We start from the raw sequence: 18383 nt of genomic DNA on the forward strand, positions 1-18383 counted from the left end.
GCTTGAAGCTACTTTAGAATTTTATGCTTTGCATTTTGACCCTACCACCTGTTGTTTTTTAGCAAATGTGAAAATTCTACATATCGGGCTGTGGGTGGGGATTTTTTTTTTTAATATATTTTGTAGCAGTGAAAAACATTCTGAAAACTCTTGTGTTCAGCAACTTCTGTCTGAAAGGTTTTTCTAATGTCCTGAAGCCAACTTCAGTATTCAGGTGGCAATGGAAGAATATGGTGGAGGAACTTTCAAGTGAAATGTGCGTAGTGCTGCGTAGTCTCACCTGGTGCTTCTCTTCTGGACTGTGTTCTACTTTAGTGCCTTCTAAACTTGTAATTTTACAGTTTTGCTAACCAAAACGTTGTAGTGCTTGGGCTCAGAAAATTTTACGTGTTGGGTCTTTTACTGGTAGCCTGTCCAATACTATATGGCAGTAGAGTTGCGGTTTGCCGTTCCATTACAATACAAATGAGAAATATTAAAAATAATAAAACCTAATTTAGCAAACGTAAGAGGACATATGCATGTTAATTCTTGGAACAAAATGGTTACAGCCATAAACGCAGAGTAGCTGCCAACTTGAAATGTTAAATTTATCGATGAGACCTTTTCTAAAGACAGTTCTCCAAGTATTTCTGTTGGATATCTGAAACTCACAACTGTTACAGTGGATAAAAGAAATATGTGATAGGTTACACTGGTCGGTGTAACCCATCACATAAAATTGGAAAATGTTTCCAAATTACCTGGTGACTTGTCTAAACAAGTGTTCTAAAAGACTTGTTCAGTAGTTGCTGCAATGATGAGCATAGTGCAAGAACTTGAATGGGCGGATTAATAAAATGAAGCTATCTCTGCTTTAACAAAATACAACTTTCAGCTAGGGAGAAAAACTCGAAAAAGCTAAAGGTGAACTTCCAGAACTACAGACAAGTATTTTGATCTCCTCAGAAATTCCAAGGCCCTTGCATTCAAAGCTTCAATGAAGTTTTGTTATGGGGGTAAGGAAATTCAGAAATCACCCATGGCATTTTGCTGCAGGCATTAAAATGTTTAAAGCCAGTAAGTATTTTTTTCAAGTATTGTCTGCTGTATGGTGATCAGAACGCTAGTCATACTTGTGTTTGTATAACAGCATTTACCTCTTGTGTGTATCTTCATTCCCCTTTATGCCTAAGCTAACCAAAAATTTAAGACTGCGAATTTTGAATAATCTTTAGCATCTGTTCATAATGATGATGAACAGGGATGAAGACTGGAAAATGTCCAAAAAGACTTTTTTTTAACAACTTCAAGGTTTTTTGACCCTGTTTGCCTTAGCTTTGCCTGATCCTCATTAAAAGTGAGCTCTGCACTGAAATCAACTTTAATTAAATTTGGTTTTAGTTGATGACACTAGACAAGCCATTATATCAAAGGTTGTCTTTTTCTTCAAGATACTGTGTATTCCCATAATTAAGGCTAAGAACAGGACTAAATGTTTACAATAGAAAATAACACTTGTGGCAACATGTTGGGTCCTTCAGTAAACTTTTCTTGAACTGTGCCTGAGTGGTTACTGCTGTGCTCATCAAATGGCCACTGATAAAAATGAAACTGGTTTTGGCACAAAAAAAAGAAATCTTCGAGTGAAATGCTTGAACTGTATGGTATATCTTCGAATTTTGTAACTTAAAGAGATACAATATATCCCTTCTCCTGGCAGTGCTCGGGATTTGTGGAGAATTGTCTCACTTGTCATCTTTTTACTTATCTAATATTTCTTTTTCTGAGGACTCTCTAAAAAAGCTTGCCAACACTCATACAGTCATAGTTTTTTGTCCCCTTGTAAGTGGTGCACAGGTGTTTGAGTGTACGGAGTTCAGCTCTGCACTGTGAGCAAAGCCTCCCAGCTTCCTGATGCTGCATGTTACCTGTGACTGCTTACATAGCTGTAGAACATGATGGTCAGTATGACTGTATTTTTGTTTGAAGAACAGCTCCTTGTTTCCTGTCTATTCCAGTTCACCTCCAGAACTCTCTCTGAAGCTTTGCTACTGCTTTGGCAAAGTGTATCTTAAACTACCAGTAAGGACTCAGAGGAGGTGTTTTAGTTGTTTAGAAAAAGCTACTTCTTTTGTTTCATTTCGATGATCGAAGAATCCTCCATAAATGAAGTCTGACCAGGTCACTTGCTATATCAGAGTACAACTTGAATATTCAGGTATCTTCCATGTCAAAACTATATTGCTTGTCCTGAGAAGAGATGCATCAAATCTAAGTCGTTCATTCTGCTACTGTGTTGACTTAATTAAGGTTATTTTGAAACAGTCTGCTTTGTCATAGTTTTGATCACAAGAGGTGTTAAAGGAGCTATATTTAGCTTTCCCACAGAAGGGTTGGGCTTTATGGATGATTCCACGAGCTGATACGTGGAAAGAACCTCAAACATCCTCTTCCTTCTCTTATTTGGTAGCAAAAAGACTGGTAGGTTTTAAAAGATCTTAAATCTAGCTTGCATTTGGCTCAGTGCAAAAAAAACAGTTGTATTGTGTGATCCATAAATTTAGCAATATTTTATGAACAGTTTACAGTCACTGACTCTATTGTCTTATGACTGAGTCTGTACAAGCACTTGTATAGGAACTAACAGATATGTTGCTTGTCAAACTCTGATGTGGTAGAAAGCACCAAGGCAAAATAAGCTAAGCATGTAAGCAAAAGGTTGACATAGCACCTTAGCTCCCATGGCATTGAATGGCGGCATGATGAAACAACAATATTCAGTGTAGATAAATGCCAAGTGATGCACTTTGGAAGAACAGTCCTGCTTTTACATCTGCAATAGCAGGCTGTGAATTCGTTGCGGAAGGAGTTCTTGCAGTACAGAGTACTTGAGTGTTGCATGCAGTTTTAAACTTTGTCTCCAGACGATAAAGACGAACTAGAGAAGTACAGGGAAGAGTGCTAAGAGTGAACAAAGCAATGGAATGATTCGTGCATAAGGAGACTTTCAATGTGAAGAAGCGGTGACTGATGGGGGAATGTGTGGTGTGGAAAAAATGTAGGAAGAAGGTGAATAGAGAAACAGTCATAGAATCGTAGCATATCTCAACTTGGAAGGGACCCATAAGGATCATGAAGTCCAACTTCCAACTCCTCTTGACTCGAGTCAAGACTGTTTTTCCATAATCTTATTTGCCCCTCATGCTTGCGCTATCAGGAGGCAGATTCAAAAGAAAAATGAGGTCCTTTCACATAAGAGTCCTGTAGTTTAACTTTGGAACTTATTGTCACAGGATCTTGAGTGTTTTCCTGAGTTCAAAAAGTAATTAAGGCAGATTAATGGAAGAAAAGTGTGTTACTAGCTATTAAACCTAAGACATAATCTTTGAAGACATCAGAAATGTAAATTTCTGAAAGAGGGGAGATAACACTCTCTGCTTGACCAGCATAGACATCATGCTGATGCCTCTGTTTGCTATTGGCTAGTACTAAAAGAAAATGCAGCAGGTAAACCTGTGGTCTGACACAATTATCTTTGTGTTTGTGCTTTTTTTTATTAATACCATTTTTAGGCTGTGAAATGAAATAAATTTTTAAAGAGAATTAGTTGACAAAGTCTGAATTCTCCAAGTGGCATCAATGCAGGTGAAATGAAACATACATTTTTCTTGCTTTGTCCTTCTGTTTCTCACTCCTTTTCCTGATTCTGATGAGCAAATGGGGAAGAAAGTACAGACTTTACATTGTTCCTTGCATGTGTGGAAGGGACATAGCCATGTTTATTCATCACATTGCTGTAACCAAAAAAGAAATTGGAAATTTTTGGGTTACATTGCCTCTTCATTCTGGGGTCTGGTTTTCTTTGGTGACAGCCTGGTAACTTTTTCCTTGCTTAGCAATAGACAGCATTATCCTGCAGCTGCCTCAAGGAAGTGAAGGAGGAAGAATAGTGAATGGTAACCATCTGTTTGCTTTCCTTTGGATGTGGAGGGCATCTCTTCTACAATGATCTCAATCTCTCTCTGAGGGAGAAAAGTGGCAAAGATACTTCTGAACATGGGTCTTCCATGTGGTACCAGCCAAGCCAACACACAGGCGGACCCTTAGTACTTGAAACGTTCTGCTCTTGAATATACAAACTGCTTTTGTGCCTGCAGTGGTTATCTGTGACTTGTGTTTCTTGTGACTGCAAGCAAAGAAGGCAGCAGTTCCAGAGGAGACACAGCTATTAGATTATCTTACCCAGCTGTCTTAAATTGTCCTTAAAAGGCATCACTTGTTCAAGAGCTGTTTAGGAGAAGAAACAAAAGTGGTGGCTTAGTGCGGTCGTTTCACTATATTAATAAGAATGGGTTTGGAAATGATATAATACTGGATTCCAGGCCTTGCTATTGAAATGCGGTAAACTGAATGTTTTGCTTTTACAAAGGTTCTTAAAAAATGGTGAATTTTAAACTGTTCAACAAGATCCGTAATGAAATCTTCATTGTATTGTTGCATCTTTTTTATTTCTAGAAATTGGTTGCCCAAATGAAGCAAGATCCGCAGGTAACTATTTATTTTTATATTGTATTATTTACCTTTAAAAATGCATGAAATAACAGTGCATGAAGCTAGAGAATTAATTTTAGATATTCTTGATCATGTTTTTCCTTGCTAACACAATGTTTAGAAGAAAACTATTATGGACAAGTCTTTAAACAATGACTGTTGGATAGTTTAAAACAAAACCAAAACTTTTGACTTTATGGACCCTTTTGCCTCACATTCTTAATAGTTTAAATCAAGCAACTCTTGCGGGCTATGGTGCAGTTCAAACATGCAGTATGTTTCTGATTCTACTGGAAGCTGCTCTTTATAAAATCTGCCATTACTAGAATTAGCTTTTTTCTTTTTTGAGTATCAGAAGGTTCACAGTTGTACAAGAGAGCTAGGATATTTTGTCCAAATGTAGCTTAATACTGTGTTCAGTTTGCCTGTCTTAGGTATCCAGCTTCAGCACTGTGGTGCCTGGAGAGTGGGCACTTGGCCTTGGGATGTTTCAGAGCTACTGAAGTTGGATAACTAGACTCCTTGCGTAGACAGCAGAAGTCATCCCTTTCCCAGTGACTGTGGAAGGAGACTGGGTTATCTTGTACAGCAATTAAGCACTCCAGTGTGCTGAATGGGGAGTTCTGTGGCGTTATCTAACCAGCCTGAAATGTTGAGTAGAAGGATAAAGGCAGCTCACTTGAGGCTTGCTATTAAGTGATTCCATCCCCATGCAATACTAAATGCCCTGTAATTTTCTGAGCATATATTTTTCTGAGCACGGTGGGGTGGGAAGACAGATTTTTGTAACAGTCAAGTAGTTAGACCCCTGACGGGGAGGGATGAGCAGGGCGTAGGGTGGTATTGGAAAATCTGCTTTCTAGAACTTCCTTATTCTGATGGGATTTGGGTAAGGTCTGTGACTCTTGCTGGGCAATTCTGCTAACGATTAGCCTGCAGAACACTTCGCTTTCAGTTCATATCTGCTGAAAGCCAGGTCATGCTGTAAGCAGCCGTGCAAAGTTCCTGGAGCCAGGAAGAGTAAATCTGGTCCCTGCTTCCAATGCTCTTAATGCATTTTTATCCCAGATTATTAAGTGGAATCTAGAAGAAGGGAGGATGACTGGTCAATATCTGGTTTTGCTAGAATTGTGTATGTATTGGAGAAGACTATGTACAAGCCGAGACTGTAATGCATTTCAAAATTGTATGGAGGAATATAAAAATAGGGAAGCTCTTCTGAGCATGAAGTTCCTGTAACGATATTAGTCCTATGTTTTAATATTTCTGTGTAGCACAGCAAACGTGCGTAATCTAGTATAAAGAGTTTACAACATAAATGAGAATAAAAAAAGTGGAAAAAGAGAAAAATATAGGCAAGCTTGCTTCCCTGTCACGTTTCTTCAGAGCTTCACAGGCTTTAAACTGAGGACAGATTTTTAAATTTTATTTTTAGTAGGAAAGAAATAGTCCTGGTAAAACTTGTTTTCTGACTGCATCTTTATAGTGATGCTTATGGCTTTCAAATCTTAAACTTAAAGTGCTATTGTAAGCAAAGTGCTGATATGAATGATGCGCTAAGGCAAATGTAATTCTCTTAAATACAGTCTAGGGCATAAACATACGTGGAAATGAAAACTTAAATATGTTTGCCTTCATTTGACATGTGTGTCAATTAAGTTTTAATAGATATGTTTGCTGATGCTCTACACAGTCAAAGGTATGATGATGACTTTGCATAAGTAGCATAGGTGAGAATGCTTTAGGTTAACATACCATAGCATACATCATATACAATATGATACTATTGTATTACATATTAACATTTCTTGTTTAATCTGTAAGCTTGATGAAATGTACAAATGTGCTTTATAATGCAGCAAGCACTAATGGATGTTTTAATGAAATCTTCATTCCAAACTGCGTTGTCTCTCCGAGTGCTAGAAAGGTCCTCTGATTATTGTTGCACTCAGTGACTTAAGTAAGGCTTTGTTGAGCCTCTTGAATTTTATTGGCTGTACATCCAGAGGTGCTGTATTTGTAGTACACTATGCAAAAAAAACAAAACAAAAAAAAACCACCTTCCTGCTACTACTCTATGTTAACAAATGGAATATCTTTCTCACAGATATTTTTTCTTTCTAATCAGAACGCTGATTTGAAGAAACAGCTTCATGAACTTCAAGCCAAAATCACAGCTCTGAGTGAGAAACAGGTAGGGAAACAGAGATTTATTTTTAACACCCTGTTCTAAAGATGTCTCTTTTCCCAGCTTCCAAGAGAGCTGCTAAATTTTTAAGTGCAAAAATAAGTGTGGGCAACGAGACATTTTGGATTTTTATTTGATTTCTCAACAAAAGGCAGGATGAGTTATTGCGACTCTATCAAACGAGCAACTAGTGCAATCAGTGGAAGCTATAGCAATTTTTCTTGTGTTGAAATTAATGTTTTGTATTAAGGGAGCTGGGAAAATGAATGAATTTTGTCACATCCTTTATTATTATTATCTTGAAACTTATTCTAAACCAGAACATTCTGGTTTAGGCAAATCTTTAGATTTTGTCTTAGTTGGTCCATACTGTATGTCTGGATGAGTATGCTGTAATTTTTCTTTATGTCTAGACCAACTAAATTCATGTCAGTTATGGGTACCTAATAGACAATTTGGAAATCAGTTGTGTGTTTTTACCATGATAAATTACACCACAGTTGTCTTATGTTTGCCATTTGGTAGGAAATCTCTTTGACAGGTCTAAAGTATGAGTAATAATTACAATTGAATGCTTAATAGAAAGATTGTGGAACTTGAAGGTGCATCTTGTGGGTAACGAGAAGAAAAATAAGTAACACTGAGAGATCTACAAAACTGGTTCTCACTTATATTTTTAGAAAAAAACCCAACAGTAACACACACAAAAAAACCTCACACATAACCCCCCCCAAAACTAAATTGACTTAAGCAGTCCCTTAATTGTACTGCTATTGTGTCAATAATGGAACCAAATTAGGTGAATAGATAACACCTTTGAAGAGGGGGAAACATTTTGGAACGTGTGCATAGGTAAGAATATAGTTAGAGATCAGTGTCACATCTAGATACCTGCATTCATCTGTTATCATCTGCATGTGTTCTGTTTTGAGAACTACGTTTCCTAAGGAAATGGGCAGACAGTGATTAACATTTATCTAGAAATTCTATTTACTAAAAAATTATAGTATGTTTTAGTAGTGGAACAGTGAGTCTAGGAAGGAACATGTAAGGATAATAAGGAAAATGATTTTTTAATGAGAATACTAATTCAACAAAAACTGAGGTTTTGCTGATGTGATGGCATGCATCTCTTGAAGATGATTTACTCTCTGAAACCAGCATGAGCCTCTGCATGTGGCTATGTCTCACAGCAAGCAGCTTCAGAATTCTCTGGTAAGCTCTGGAGGCCCATGGTAATTTCAAAATTAGCTTGCCTTGATGCCACAAAGCAAGTCATATTGACTACCAGTTCACATGATCAGCAGGGACAGGCAGTGAGTGGAAGGTAAGAAAGAAGTAAGTACATCTTACTGTAACTTTTAAATTTGGATTCATAACTCTTTAAAATTATGTTACAGTGGTCTATACTAACATGTATTTTAAATTACCCATCACCAGAAATGCAACTGTATTTTTTTCTGCTGAAAATTACAGCTCAAAGTACTAAAACACACTTGTTCATGGGATGAACATGGGCTAAGTTTCCAAAAGACTTTGAAAAATAAGTTTCTGACTTCGCTTCCACCACACAGCGAATAGTCAATATGAAGTCACAGTCCAGTTTCCTTCTTTGTATTTTTATGGTTTTGATTATCAGTAGAACAGTGAACTTCTGATTGTTGAAGTTTAAATATCTTGTTATATCTACCATTGGACCACAAAGCTGCCAGTGTCCCAGATGATAGTGGTGTTAAAGTAGTATGGCTGCTAAAATGCAATGGTCATGGCAAATGTGGTTCTAGGAAAAAACCCACAACTTCCCAATGCAGAGAAATGCTCATTCCCTCTTAATTGTAGAAATCTGTTGTATAGACATCTGTGGCTTAGCAATGCAGAGTTAAGCAGCATTTTAGAGACTACAAAAAAGCCCTTTTTTCTGTTCTCACTTTCATTTCTCTTTAGGAAAAATAATTATTATCAATTGTTTTATGGAGAGAATATTATCCAACAATTTAATTTTCACACAGTATGGAGAAACGTGCAGTTTTGCATAGTAAATAAATGCTTTACATTGTGCAGTGCATTTCTTTAAGGAGGAGTGCAACACGTGTTATCTGTACTCTTGTTTAGAGCCGAGTAAGTAGTCTTGATGTCTGATGCCCGATGAATAAACTGAGGGCCTAACTCCACTGTGGACAGTTACAGGAGGCGTAGTTGTTACTGTTTGATAAGCTTTTAATGAAATGTGAAAAATTAAAGTTCCAGCCTGTGTGGTGTCCCTGCTCGGAGCTGAGACCCTGGTGTTAGAGAGGCAGAATGCCGAAATATTTCTGGCTTCTGAAATATTATGCCAGCCTAATGTACCCTTTTTCTTTGCTCTCTTATTTAATGAAGTTGCATGAAGACTTGTGCAAGAACCAAGTCAGTGGTAGGTTAGCTAAAAGCTTTTAGTTGCTTTAGGACTTCTCTCCATTTCTGAAGCATTGTGAGAGTAGTGCTGACACTTGCTGCCAGTCACTGCAGTGATTCATAGTGGCTTAGGTTTCTTGCTGAGAATTAACAATAACAGCTCTGTTCAGAAGTTTGTGAAATTGAAGAGATCTGGCAAAGTACGAAAAGAAAGCAAGTAGGCTGTGCAGCGTGTAGGCTTAAACCTAAGGAAATTTGTTAGCTGATGCAGGGCTAAACTGTTACAGCATAAGGTATGTCATGTATTCATGGTTCTTGAAAATGTGAGAGGTGAAAATAAATGCTTTGATTTGTTTCACCTGAGAGATGATGGAGCAATGTATGCTGATTGTGTTATCATATGGAAGAAAAACTTCAAAAAGAGAAAAACTTATTTGAAGATAACTTGCATTTAAAGGGCAGTAAACATGAATCCTTGAGATGATTATTTTCCTCTGCTAGTCTCTTTAAGTTATTACCATGGAGTTCTAAACTGCGGTTACCTTATTTTTCTAATCTGGGGGCAATAAGGTGAATTCAGTTTAACAGTCTTGTTCCTCAGCTATAAATGTGAGTGCTGCAGTTTGGAAACGCTGAATGCATTGGTTTTAAAACTGGTTTGCTCTTTCTTCCTCCATCCCTCTCTTCAATAAAGAGAAGTCAAGAGTAACTTTTTGCAAAATAGTTTTAATTGCCAAACCTAAGCTTGGGTTGTAAATATGAATGAATTCTGTTACTGTGTAGCACTGGTTTTTATTACGTTTTTACATCTTTGTAAGAAGCAATAGTCTTAGCACTCTTCCGTTCACTTTATAGTTTATGATAGTGTCTTCCTTTGGCATTCTGTTTTGTAGGCTTTTACCCACAATTACCTATCAGTACTCAGCTTTTGTTTGGGTTAAATACACTCCTTACAATGAAAAACATGAAGAATGTATTCTTGATCCCCGCCCCCCCCCCCCCCCCCTGGCAGATAAAATGCAGCAAGCCGAGGAAGTTTACCAGTGTGTACTTTTTTTACTTTGGGGAGGTGGGGTGGAGATTGTTACCAGTGACACTAGTGAAAGACTGAGGTGGAGCAGGAGGGATGTAATCTTGAAGTAACACCTTTTTTTTCTGCTTCTTTTCCTCCATAGTTAATTAAAAATATAATATGATCATGCAGATATATCATCATCGAGCATGTATCATAGCAGTACTTTTTTTCCAGTGACAAGGAAGAGGTCATGTTTATTTGACTAAAGAAACATAAAGAAAGAAGTGGGCAGCAAACAAATGCTTTTTAGCAATATCATGTCAAATACAGAGGAATTTCTACATCTGTCCCTATCACAATTTCTTGGAAAAGTTGGAGCAACATTCTGTCTTAAATGTGGAAGAAAGCTTACAGGAATAGTCTTTTGACCTTATGGTAAAAGGTGATGGTGATAAGCATATACTAAAGAAATACCGTGTCTCTTTCCCCTATATTTGAAAATAAAATGAAAATGTCTCTTACTGTAGTTGCAGTGAAATTCATTGAATCTTCAAGAAAACAGTCTTGTGAAAACTAGACTTGTATTCTAATGCATTTGCTCTTGACATGGAAAGAATAAAGTGCATCCCTTTGTTACTTTGATTTCTGAAGAACTGTATACACTTACAGGAAAAAGTACTCAAAAATAGTTGTTAGCATGGGGATACTTGTGTTTTTGTTTTTCATGGGGGAAAAAGTTTAACATACTTTACTGTGAAGAATAGTTGAAACTGTAGAATGTCATCAGAAAAAATGCACACTATAAAAGCGAGCTTATCTCTATTACTATCTTTTGCTTGTATTTAAAGTTTACAGCAAACTGAGGTAGTTGAGGTTATTCTAAATCCTGTATGTTCAGGGTGAGACTCCTTTTAACCTTGCCAATAAATAGCAAGTAATGGGGAAGAGGATTTGGGGGGGGATTTTAAGAATGGTAGTGTAATTTAACCATGGTTTTGTATAGTTGAATAAGTGTAAACATGTGGTTTAGACTGACAAAGGAAACTTGTTATTTAAGTCTTCAGAAACTGTAAGGAATAGGTTTAAGCATTAATGTTGCTATATTTATTACAGGTACCATAACTGAGTAATGAAAAGATTGGTAACGTGCATAAATACATCCTGTGAGACTGTTCTTCTTGAATGCTTGTCATCCATAGTAAAGGTGAATTTTTATGGAGGCTTTTTGAACACATTATCAGAAAATTGTACCCGAAACATGTTCCATCATATTCTGTAAAGATGAAAGGCTGTGTTTTGGTGAGAGGAAAGTAAGCACAAGAAAGCTAGAGAGCAGGAGGGAAACTGGGTACAGTTAACCGGTAGGAAAGAGCACTTTGAAATGCTTCTGCATAAGAAGGTAGGCAAGATACACCTGTATGTTGTAGATACACCTAATGAATACCATGAGAACTTTAGGGCTCAAAATCTGGAAATAAATAATGAAGTCACTCACTTCTCACTCCTGCCACTTTTGTCTGGAGTTTCTAATCCCTCCTTTCCCCAAGATCTGTCAAGGGCATATTAAAATGGCAGTTATTCTGTCAGAAACGGAGGAAGTGTGCAAATATGCCATATGAATGTGTAGTAACTAATAACTTGAGGCAGGTGATGCTTAATTTCAGTTCCAATTGTTTATCCGGAACAGTCCCTATTACTAAACACCTATCTTTTTTAAGTAAATGGCATGAATGATAAAGATATGCTAATTTCCATGTAACTGCAAGCATCCATTTATGCCAGCTGTTTATAAAGCAGTCTTAAAATATATGAAAAACAATTCTGCACCTTCCCAGAGTTTGGTTTTAATAATGAAACCCTGTAGTGATACACTTAGCTCTACCTCCTCCCATAATTGACTATGTGTAGATTCCTTTCTTAGTTCGAAGTAGTCACTCACTTTTCCTGTCAGAAAGATACTGGTCTATCTGGACGTAAGCAGGAGTAAGTTAACTGCCTCTGTGAATTGTCAGACCCTTTCAAATCCTCTGATCAGTGTGAACAGCACCTGTTTAGAAGGTGAATGTTTGTTTGACAGATCTGCATGAGCTTACTATTTTAATCTTTGGTATTTATTTAATTTGCGTCCAAATATTGTGTGAAAATGTGAATGTAATGACTTCTCATTAAGTTATCATCTTCCATATTCTCAAGATATACTGGCTGAAACAAATTTTGAATGTTGTACAGATGATTGTAGATAGGCAGAGTGCATGCATCTCTCCCTGCTGCCTCTTTTGTCCCAAACTCTTTTGCAAAACCGATGTTATAATCATTTGCATATGACTGAAATATTGCTAAGCTTTCTCAGTCCTTTTGTAATGCTTAAATCATGATTAAATCCATACTGGCATCTAAACTTGGATTTCCCATTCTTCTCTTAATGTAACTCCACCTATCCACCTAGACTTCTCACTGTTGGTTTGTGAACTTAATTTTTGCATATCTAATATACATTAGCACCGGAATAACTTAATTTAGGAAATGCAAGTGACTATTTCATGATATCATTAAAAAGAAGAAAATCCTTCCACACCTTCTTCCTGCTACCCTTCCTTTAGAACTGATTTTCTGGCTCAACTTTTAATTTTTGAGTTCATGCTATATTTAAGCCAGATTTGAATGCAGCTGGAGAACTTTTTTAATTAAGCCTAGTTGGAGACATCTTTCATCTTCATATAAGCCAGGGCATAACTCCAAAATAGCCTGCTCTGCTTGAAAATCAACACTGTAGATAGAAAATGGGCAGTTAAACTACAGTATTTCCTTGAAAATCCCCTACTGATGGCGAGAGTTTGTTATTAGGTGCTCCTGCATGTTTTGACTTGCTGGATAACCTCACACATCAGCAGTTATTTCAAGACCTACTATTCCCTTTTTCCTTTTTATACTTGGAGGAAAGACAGGCGAAACATCAGATTGGATTTAGGATGTTTTGTATAGCAACCTTAAAGGTGTCTTATTTGGAGGCTCGGAAAAGGGATTAAATCTACTAATGATTTTTTATAAGTGAAAACAGATTAAAATAGCCCATTCTGCTGTGTTCTGCATGACTCAGTGGAACAACCTCACAGTCAAAGAAACAGTATTTTGATTTATTCCAAGTGTATCAGTGTTAGAAGAGGAATCAAATCTAGGGGTCTGCTTTTCAGAGCCGTATGGAGTTGTTTGGTCCTATTGGAGTTGTTTGGTCCCTGGATCTTCTGAAAACTGAGTTTTGGAAGGGACAAAAGAGAAAGTGTGTCTAGTGCTTAGAATACAGGCAAAAACTTGTCTTTGCTGTTTGTTCTCTGCTGCCTGTTACTTGATTTGAAAATAAGTCACTTCCTGAGATTGTGCTTCTTTGCACTATGAGTTACCCCAGCTATGGGGCTAAAAAAAATTATTAGTAAAGATTATCTTATTTAATGGTACCACACCAAGAACAAGACTGACTAGGGTAGTCAGCATTAGGTGGTATTTTCCAACACATTGGTTACACGTTCCACCCTCATAGTGGAACCACTCGGTTCAATTCCTCATGCTTATTTTTGAAAAGGACCGAGGTGAATGTGATATATTACATTGCTTCTGTAGTACCAATTCCGGAATTGGTTTCTGTTAATTGTACTGGCCTTTACAGGTGGACTGGGGGTCCTTTGTGATGGACGCTGGACAAATAAATAGGAGATATGCCTTTCTGAAAGTGATTTAGAGAGAAGATGGCATACTAAGGAAGTGTGAGGGGGCCAAATGCCATACAATTTTTGTAAAAGTTTATTTTAGGGTTTGACTTTTCTATTTGAATAAGTGTTATCTGCCCTTATTGCTCTAGTCACTGTGAGGTTTTTTCCTCATTTTATTGTGGAGACTGTGACAGGCTTGGGCCTTGAAGGGCTTAAAGAGAGAACAAGCCTTAAGGATTAAAGGGTAAGAATGCCCTTGATGGGGTTTTGCTAAATCTCTGTGCTTTCTTTTCTATACTGACGCTGTTGTAGGGAGAGGATACAGTCTTCATCCTCAGGAAACATCAGTGTTCACTGAAATTATAACCTGGTATATATTTTCTGTCCATAGAAATAATTAAGAGTATTTTCTTCAAATGTGGGTCACGTCAATGTGAATTCTACTATTTGTGGGCATTATATATAGTCAGTTTCTTTCAGTATTGTACTCATTTCTGGGTTAACTTTTAAAATAGTTGTTCTGACTTTTAGAAACTCCAAAAAGTGTATAATCTCTTTAGAGCAGCTTTTCCCCTGCTGTTGCATTGCAATAACTAGTTAGCAGAGACACCTGACGGGAGCTTCACTGTAAGGGAAGATTGGTGGTGGAGGCCAGATAGCATGTAGGTTTTCTTGGTGTGTTTTTTGTTTTAATTAGGTCCATTATTCTCTGAGCTTTTCTTATTTCCTCCTTCATGCTAAGTCTGTCAAAACTGATATTGATGCGCAAGGTGTCTTTCTCAACTTTCTCCCCTTATTGTAATGTAACAGGTAGATTTAGGCAGTGGTGAGTGCAGAATTCTGACGGAAATTTTGCTGGAATGAAGTTTGAATCACTAAGGGGATCAATAGGTAGAGAGAGAGTACTTTCCAGGAGGCAATTCAGAGAAGGGAACCTAATTCTTACCGTTCTGTGTTGCCTTTGTGAGGGCCCACCCCTCACTCGACTGACTGTAGAAAACTTGTAGGAAGATTAGGCTTCAGTGAACTTTGTGAGTTCATTACCTGTTTTCCCTGCAACATTTATCTGTTGTATTCTATGGAAAAGAATTCTTGTTCTATTCTTTCTTTTTTTAATAGTGAGAAATTCTAAGTGTCTTCTTACAGTAGACTTTTGAAAACTATCAGGGAGAAAGCCCTTGAGTTGTGATGAGCGTTTCTTCTTTGTCCTGTAAACTCCCTTCAAGGTTAGGTGAGGCAGGTTAGAAACAGTTAAGTAGTTGTGATTCCTTTTTTTTTTTTCCTTCTTTCTCAAGATTTCCTCAGTAGAATGTTGGCAGTGTGTCACAGTAAATGGACACTAATGTGTAAAAGAGTTGGACCCAGACTGCCCTATGTAGCAAGGAGAAATGATCCAGCTTTTCCCTTGCTCAATAAGTAAAACCTCAGTGATGGTGTTTGTACTGTTTATAGAAGGCAGAACTTGTTTACCTTATTTTTCCTTTAAAAATAAATGGAGGAAAATTACATAAGAACTCTAATATGGGATGTGAATTTTTGAGACACATGCTTTAGAGCTGCTTAATGTCCTGCAGAACAGCAAGTGGCTATCCTTTTATTTTAGAGTTCTGAAAATTTGAATAGTTGCAGTATTTAAGCCTGTGGAGTCTTGCTCCATATCCATACACTCTATAAATTGCTTCATTTTTGTTCTAATATGGCAGCTTTTCAGAGCAGCGCTGTCCTTTAGAGTTGCAGCCAGCCCAGAGCAGTGTGGAAGTGCCTGATTGTCAGCAGCTTTCTAGTGTCAAAAGCTCCACACGCACCTTTGGGCTGGTAACAAATGCTTCAGCGATCAACTTGGACAAAACTACGCTCTTGAATTCTCTAACTCATTCTAAATTTTGTCATATATCTCAAGAAATAGAAATATCCCGTTCTCTGAGTAAATAATTTGGGGGAAGCAGTTTTACAGCAGCCCAGAACGCTAAGCTCCTAACATTTGTCCACTGGGCAATTAAATTGTGTGGCCTAAAGGTATGGTGTACAAGTGCATATTAAGTAATCTATGTAGCACTTGTAGAAGGTAAAGGGTAAACAGGTTTTGCCCTTTCCTCTTTCTTTATGCTGCCTATTTCTTTCCACTGTATTAAGTGATGTAAACACTTCTTATTCCATCATTTCATAATGGGTTTTTACATCATTTGGATTTAGCTATGTGGAATTAAACTTGATGTACTACTTCTCAGAATAATCTTTGTGGGTTCCAAATTATTCAAAAGCTGCTTCAATGAAAATCGCTGATCATTCGAAGCCTTGCAGGTGATAAAATCTCCTTCTCCTTCACCTTCATAGTTCACTTACTTATATCTTTGAATGGTGGCTGTTTTGCTAGCTTCTAAAGTATATATAATTTCTCTACTCAGGAATGGTTTTTTTAAACACTATGTGAATTACGGCATTTAGCAGATAGTTAGCTTCCCTTCTGACCTTTCCTGAGTTAGCAGGAGACCCACTTAACTGACACACATACAGTCATTTTGAGCCTTAGCTTTCAAAAATATTTTAGTGGGTCAGATGTCTCTAAAATTTCATTACATCCTTTATTTGCCTTTAAAATATTAATGATCTGCTCATGCAGTGTGCTGATTAAGACTAGAAAATGCTGAGACAAAAAGTTCATTTTACCACTTATGGTACCCAGGGCTTCTCTGTGTTTAGTTACATCTCTCAAACCTTATTAAATATTCTAAGACCGCCTGAGTTGAAGTCTGTTCCTTGAAAAGACAAGGTTTGACTGACTGATCACATAATCTCCCATAAACTTCTGTATGAGGGGAGAAATGGGTTGTAGACTTAAATTTGATCCCAGTCTGAGGCATGCAGGGGGGTGGGTGGGTGGTATTTTCTTGTTGTTTTGGTTTTTTTATTACAATTATTCCTACAACCCACAGGATAGATTGTCTGTGCTCTCTTGGACTGGCTGGGATAGCCAGTAAATCTGTGAAAACAGAGCCCTTGCCCTCTCCCTCCCCACCTAATATTTTGAAAATTAGTTGTATAAATTTCTATAAATTTTCCTCTAACAGTGTCTAATAACAGCATCAAATTCTAAGGCCATGTGGAAATACCGGGTGCTGTAATAATCTTGGACTCACTTGATAAAACTCTCCACTAACACCCGGGATCGTTACTGCCACATCAGGCTGAAAGACGAATGCAATTAACTTGGACCAGAATGAGGACAGGAGTGTGCCTCTGAACCAAAAGTAAGGGGAAAGCAAGACTGCAGAGGCCCTGGGGGAAGCCCTGTTAGCAGCTGGTTCTGAGGAGAAAGCTTGCACTAAGGTTGATGTTTGTGTTACTGGGGTATTTTTTCTTATCAGCGGGTTTGGGTATGGGGCATGTGTACATCTGTTTGAAGACTTGGTAGGAGCTTGGCCCATTCTCAGACAGTCTTTTGTCTGCCTTGCTGGGGGAGGGGGAAGAGGCCAGTGTTTGTATCTCTGACTGTAGCTTACTCTCCCATATTGAAGAAGTCGTGACATAAGATGTTTATTGATGCCAAAAGAAAAGTTTGCCTCTGGTGCATGGATTCGGATTGTAAGAGCAGTTGCACCCAAAAGCACTTTAAACTCTTCAGAACAGTTGCGGTCCTGTTTGCCCATCTAATCTCGATTTGCTCAGTGTTTCCCAGTGTCCATTACTGCTTTCATACCTGCTTTTAAAGGAAGCTGTACAACTGTGCCATGTGTTTACCTACACCTCATCCCTACTCGAACTATTCCTATTCCCTGGAGATGAAACCCTTTTTGCAGCCCACTTGTCATTTCTGGAGGTCAGCAAAGAGGACAAACTGTGGAGAGAGGAGTAGGATGCATCACCTGAAAGGATGGTGCACCTTGTGCATATCCTGTTTGCGCTGACATACGCTGCGGTGGTTTGCAACTGTGTAATGTCCCCGAAGCAGGCCTGTGCTTTCAGTGTGCTGGGAAAGCTGAGAAGACAGTAGGCATCAAATGGCGTTGCATAAAAAATAAAAATTGCCTATATAAGGCTTTAAGTAATTTAATGTTTGTATTTAAACTGCTTTAGTAAGGAGTCAAATTAAGTTCTATAGGAAACAAGGTAATAAGAAAGTATCTTTAAATCTATCTCCCCCCCGTGCATTCTGTTACCTTGCCTGTCTTAAAAATACAGGTTGTTTTGAAATCTTTTATTTTGTAGGGCTGACCGCATTTCAATAAATAATTTAATCAATTGATGTGTGGCATATAATTTATATAAAGAGTTAATCTGTTTATGTTGCCCATTATAAAAGATAAACATTTCTTTAAGAAGCTTTTGTACTTCTATTTTTGCAACAGGCCTTTGGTAATTCAGACTACAGAAGTACCTGCTTTTTAAATGAATGTTTATCTTGTACTAAAAAATACCCGCAAAACCTGCTTTTTAAAAACTGCTATTTTCTTTGTCTTTTCCTAATGGTCTTTGAAAGACTGTAAGCAGGTTGCTGAAGAAATTTCTATTCAAGAACATCCTGTGGTTGGGCTGATGATAACACTTCGTAGTG

At 37.6% G+C, this 18383-nt stretch overlaps 1 protein-coding gene across 1 annotated transcript in view; it reads left to right on the forward strand.

The window, feature by feature from the left end:
* PHF21A (PHD finger protein 21A) overlaps window positions 1-18383 on the forward strand; it is a 130946-nt gene that overhangs the window by 36283 nt on the left and 76280 nt on the right. The window contains exons 4-5 of the mRNA XM_009329732.1: window positions 4498-4530; window positions 6662-6727. Coding sequence (XP_009328007.1) covers window positions 4498-4530; window positions 6662-6727 — 99 coding nt within the window. The remainder of the gene's footprint in view (window positions 1-4497; window positions 4531-6661; window positions 6728-18383) is intronic.

Source organism: Pygoscelis adeliae, unplaced genomic scaffold (assembly GCF_000699105.1).
Source record: "Pygoscelis adeliae isolate BGI_AS28 unplaced genomic scaffold, ASM69910v1 Scaffold117, whole genome shotgun sequence".
Lineage (NCBI taxonomy): Eukaryota > Metazoa > Chordata > Aves > Sphenisciformes > Spheniscidae > Pygoscelis > Pygoscelis adeliae.